A 1,192-nucleotide genomic window follows, 5' to 3' on the forward strand; every position below is an offset into this window, starting at 1 on the left:
GCCGAGGGCTGCCATCTCCGACGTCCTATCGATACTGCGAAGGCCAAATCGGCCCGGGTCACGGTTCCCATGGGGAGCAGCTCATGGTACACGATGCAGCAGGATCCAGCATCCCCTGTGCCCAGCGGCCCTGGGGCCAGGACCCCCCGCCCCAACTCACCAGAAGTGCTTTGACTCGTTGCCAAGTCACAAAATTCCGAAACAAACCTCCTTATTGCTCTTTTAGGGTAGGATGTACCCCATCCTGCTGACCCTGCACGACCAGGCTGATGCTCCGGGGGAACGAGGGGCACAACCTCGTGAGGGTGCTGGGGGAACCACACATGATCGTCCCCAGCCCCGCGGCAGTCATGGCCCCACAGCATGGGGCCCTGGGCTAGGCATACCCTTGGTTGAGGGGGGACAGCAGGAGACGTTGCCCCCCACCACCACTGGGCAGCAAGGCTGGGACAGAAGGATGGGGCTGGCAGCCAGCCGCTCGGGGTGAGGAGCTGGGCTTTCTGGCTCACAGCTCAGCAACTCCAAGCCTACCTCATCCCGGGGTCTGCACAGCTGTGGCCGCTCTGGAAGGAGCCAGGCACCCCAGGCTGGCAGACCCCAGCCCGGGCAGGTCACAAGCTCGGGCACTGGTGATCCCTGCAGCTGCCAGGAGAAGGAAGACAGATTTGGGCAGCAGAAGCGGCAAGGTGGGCAGGCAGGCCCAGCAGGGCACAGCCAGCCCCATCACACCCCAGGGTTCAGGTGCTGTTCCCCTGCTCCTGCTCAAAAAGCACCATGGCGAGCTGCGAGCGAGATCCGACACCTTCCAGGCTGCTCTGCACACAGCGGTGGTAGATCTCCTCGCTGAGCCGGGGGTTGCAAGCCTGGTGCCGGTAGCGCTGCAGCAGGGCAGGCTCCACAGCCCGGAATACATGGAGGTTGGAGTACTTGATGAACATGTCGTAGATGTCCAGGGTCTCCAGGATGTCCTCGTTCTCCTGCACATCACTCGCCATGCGGGTGCGTGCTGCCATGTAGTCAGCGTTGTAGAAGCAAGCCTCGTGGAAGACATCGCGGTCGAAGCGCCCCGCATCCCGCAGCAGGTCCAGCGTGGCGGGTGGCACCTGGTTGTGGTAAGCGATGGCAGGGTTGTAGCCCTGAAAGTGGATGGGGAAGAACACCTGCCAGTTGTTGATGGTGTTCATCCGGCAGC

General features: G+C 62.8%; 1 protein-coding gene across 1 annotated transcript in view; it reads right to left on the reverse strand.

Annotated features, from left to right (window-relative positions):
• Positions 1 to 650: 650 nt before the first annotated feature.
• CHPF (chondroitin polymerizing factor) overlaps positions 651 to 1,192 on the reverse strand; it is a 2,826-nt gene continuing 2,284 nt past the window's right edge. The window contains exon 4 of the mRNA XM_008936756.1: positions 651 to 1,190. Coding sequence (XP_008935004.1) covers positions 738 to 1,190 — 453 coding nt within the window. The 3' untranslated portion in view covers positions 651 to 737. The remainder of the gene's footprint in view (positions 1,191 to 1,192) is intronic.

The sequence above is a fragment of the Merops nubicus genome, unplaced genomic scaffold (assembly GCF_000691845.1).
Source record: "Merops nubicus isolate BGI_N331 unplaced genomic scaffold, ASM69184v1 scaffold39873, whole genome shotgun sequence".
Taxonomy (NCBI): domain Eukaryota; kingdom Metazoa; phylum Chordata; class Aves; order Coraciiformes; family Meropidae; genus Merops; species Merops nubicus.